Below are 3,286 nucleotides of genomic sequence, written 5' to 3'. Positions count from 1 at the left end.
CCCCCCCAGTTGCGGCCCCTCCCCTCCCCGGGGGGGGCCCCCCCCCCCCACCGCCTGTTCTTTGGCCCTTCCCGGGAAGGGGAGGGGGTTCCCGCCAGTTTCCTGCCTCCCCCCGCGCCACGCCGGGGCGGCGCCGGAAAAGCCACTCCTCCTAGGAGCGCAGAGCTTGGAGACGCCCAGGGCGCCTGGTCTGAGGGCTGTGGGGTCCTGAGGTCACCCCCAGCCACCCCCACTCCAAGCCCCCCCTGCCCCCCGCCAGGATCAGTTTGAAGTGCTCGAACGACACACGCAGTGGGGGCTGGACCTGTTGGACAGATACGTGAAGTTCGTGAAAGAACGCACGGAGGTGGAACAGGCTTACGCGAAGCAGCTGCGGTGAGATCCTGGAGTGGACACGCCGCAGGGCTGGGAGATCCTGGAGTGGACACGCCGCAGGGCGGGGGGCACCGGCTGGAGGGCTGCGGGCTGAGCCATCCTGCCTCTGTCTCCCCTTAGGAGCCTGGTGAAAAAGTATCTGCCCAAGAGACCTGTCAAAGATGACCCTGATTCTAAGTAAGGGCAGAGAGGGGGCTGCAGGGCTGGACGGGGAGCAGGGAGGAGGGGGGGCACGTTGTCTCACTTCTCCCTCAGCTGGGCCACCCCTCTGCTCACGCTCCCCCTAATACCCACCGGGAGGGAACGCATCAAGGAGAGGGCCAGATTTCCTGGGTTAGACTCTTCAATCGACTTTCTAGGGATTCAAAATCTCTGCCTACTTTTTTCCTCATCTATTACACGGGATGGTCTTGGCAGGCACGAGTGACACGTTTTGCACCCGCTTTTCTCGCTTGTGAAATGGGGTTGATGATTGCTCCCTATCTTTGTAGGGCTCCCGTGAACGTGGAGTGAGTTAGTGTGTTCAAACAGTGCCCTGGGCCAGCTGGTCGCATGGTGGTGAAGGTGGCCGAGCCCATGTGGCTGACTGTGGTGGTTTGAACCCCAGCGCAGTGGCTCGAGGACACGCGTGCATATGTGCTCAAAATCCCAAAAGGAGGGAGAAATGGAGGAAGAAAGGGTTGTGCTGTACCCATGCCTCCTGGGGGTGCTGTCTCACTTCTCTCTTCTCTCCCGCCCTCTCTCTGTCTCTCTCCCGTGAGCGCATATCCCCTGTAACAGAAACAAAGAAAAAAAAAAAAACCCTGCCCCTCTCTTAGAAGGCGTTTGTTGGAGGAGTTGGCTAACTTTATTCCGAGTCCTGAATTGCCAAACTGAAAAAGCTCTGGAAATCAAAAGTTGTCTTGCTCATTTCTTTGGTAGTAACTTCCAGCCTAACCGGATGTTAATGATTGTGCATGTGGGGGGGATAGAGGGGTGTGTGTGTGTGTTTTCAGAGAGATTTGTGCCAAAGGGCGCATGCGCTTACTGGAGAGATGGAGACAGAAAGTGAGAAATGACCCCCCAGGGGGCATGGCCCTGCAATCCCTTCTCCTCCATTCTCCTCTCGGGGATCTAGGGCACGCACATGGTCCTAGTGAGAGTTTCAAGTCACTGAGTCCGGGACTGGATCCGTGGTCAGTGGTGTGGCAGTCCAGCGCCTTAATCATTGCACCACCTACTGGCCTCTTGTGTGTGTGTTTTGTTTATTTTTTATTTTTTGGAGAGGTTTTTGTTATAGGGCACGTGCGCTCACTAGAAAGAGAGAAACATACAGAGAGACAGAAAGCGAGAAATCACCCCCCAGGGGGGTGGCCACACCGCAATCCCTTCTCCTTCATTCTCCTCTCGGGATCTTGGGCACGCATGCACGCACAAGCACCTGGTGTGAGTTTAGCTGCTGGCTCCGGGACTCAAACCGCGGTCGACTACATGGGAGTCCAGAGATGTAGCCATTACGCCAACTGCTGGTCCCCTGTGTTTTTGCTTTTTTAATGAGAGACAGAAAGGAGCAAGCACATGAGCACGGTGTGTGTGGGGGGTAAGTATCTCCGCTATGGTCCGGCTGTGTTTCCTGATGCTCCTGCCCCAGCCGCCCCCCCCCCCAGGACTACAAGCACACCCTCCAGAGTCCTGCGTGTCCAGGGGGACCTGGACCACGCTTGGGCATCCCATGTGGCCCAGGTCACTGCACAGCTGTGTCCCCAATGCTTGTGCCACCACGGATTGTGCCAATTGTAGTCTTTTTATTCTACTAAGTGCAATTTTTTTTCCTTTTTTTTTTTTCTATAGAGAGGTTTTTCTCTAGGGTATGTGCACTTGCCAGAAAGACAGAGAGAGACAGAGACAGAAAGCAAAAATCACCCTCCCAGGGGGGATGGCCACACCACATTCCATTCTTCCCTCGGGATCTTGGGCATGCATGCACGCCCAGAGCGAGTTTAAGCTGCTGGGTCTGGGACTTGAACGACCATCGACGAGGGGGAGTCCAGTGATGTAATCGTTATGCCATCTGCTGGTCCCTACGTGTGAACATTTTTTAAAAAAGAATTATTTTATTCTTTCATGATATTTATTATTATTATATTTTAGTTTGACCAGAGAGAGACAGGAAAAGTGAGAAAGCAAGCCACCACGCCTGGGATTTGAACCGTGGTTGACCATGTAGGAGTCTAGTACCTTAACTACCAGGCCACCTACTGGCCCCCTAAGTGTGAATATTAGTAACTCTCACCGTAAAAACATTTAGAGTAGGGACCAGCGGTTGCCATAATGGCTACATCTCTAGACTCCCCTGTAGTTGACTGTGGTTCGAGTCTTGGACCTGTCGACTTAAACTCATGCCAGGCGCATGTGAGTGCGTGCCCAAGATCCCAAGAGGAGAATGGAGGAGAAGGGATTGCAGCGTGGCCTTCCTCTTTGGGCATGATTTCTCGCTTTCTGTCTCTCTGGCAAGCACATGCGCCCTATAGCAAAAACCTCTCAAAAAAAAAAACACCAAAAAACAATTTAGGGTATTTGATTTGAGGATACTGCCTGACCCCACTGGGTTGATGGATAGGGACAAGGTAGGCCCAACCTGTGGTGTGGTGGTAAAAGTGACTGAGGGGTTTGTCGGGCCCCACCTGGACCCGGTAGCTTGAGAAACATGTCAGGAGGATGTGCATGCATACCCAAGAAGAGAGATGGGGAAGGGGGGATTGCAGTGTGACCATTCTCCTTGGGGGTCACCTTCTCATTCCCTTCTCTCCACCTCGTGTCTCTCCAGTGAGTGCATGCACCCTCTGGCATATTTTTTAAAAAATGGTTTAAGCACTGTCCCCTTTCTTTCTTCCTTCCTTCCTTTCTTTCTTTCTTTCTTTCTTTCTTTCTT

The 3,286-nt window shown here is 53.6% G+C and overlaps 1 protein-coding gene across 1 annotated transcript in view; it reads left to right on the top strand.

The window, feature by feature from the left end:
- TRIP10 (thyroid hormone receptor interactor 10) overlaps positions 1-3,286 on the top strand; it is a 16,581-nt gene that overhangs the window by 3,039 nt on the left and 10,256 nt on the right. The window contains exons 3-4 of the mRNA XM_027769008.1: positions 260-375; positions 496-552. Coding sequence (XP_027624809.1) covers positions 260-375; positions 496-552 — 173 coding nt within the window. The remainder of the gene's footprint in view (positions 1-259; positions 376-495; positions 553-3,286) is intronic.

This window comes from Tupaia chinensis, unplaced genomic scaffold, assembly GCF_000334495.1.
Source record: "Tupaia chinensis unplaced genomic scaffold, TupChi_1.0 Scaffold148210_1, whole genome shotgun sequence".
NCBI lineage: Eukaryota > Metazoa > Chordata > Mammalia > Scandentia > Tupaiidae > Tupaia > Tupaia belangeri.
Note: the sequence above shows the minus strand (reverse complement) of the source record. Positions and strands in the feature narration are given on the sequence as shown.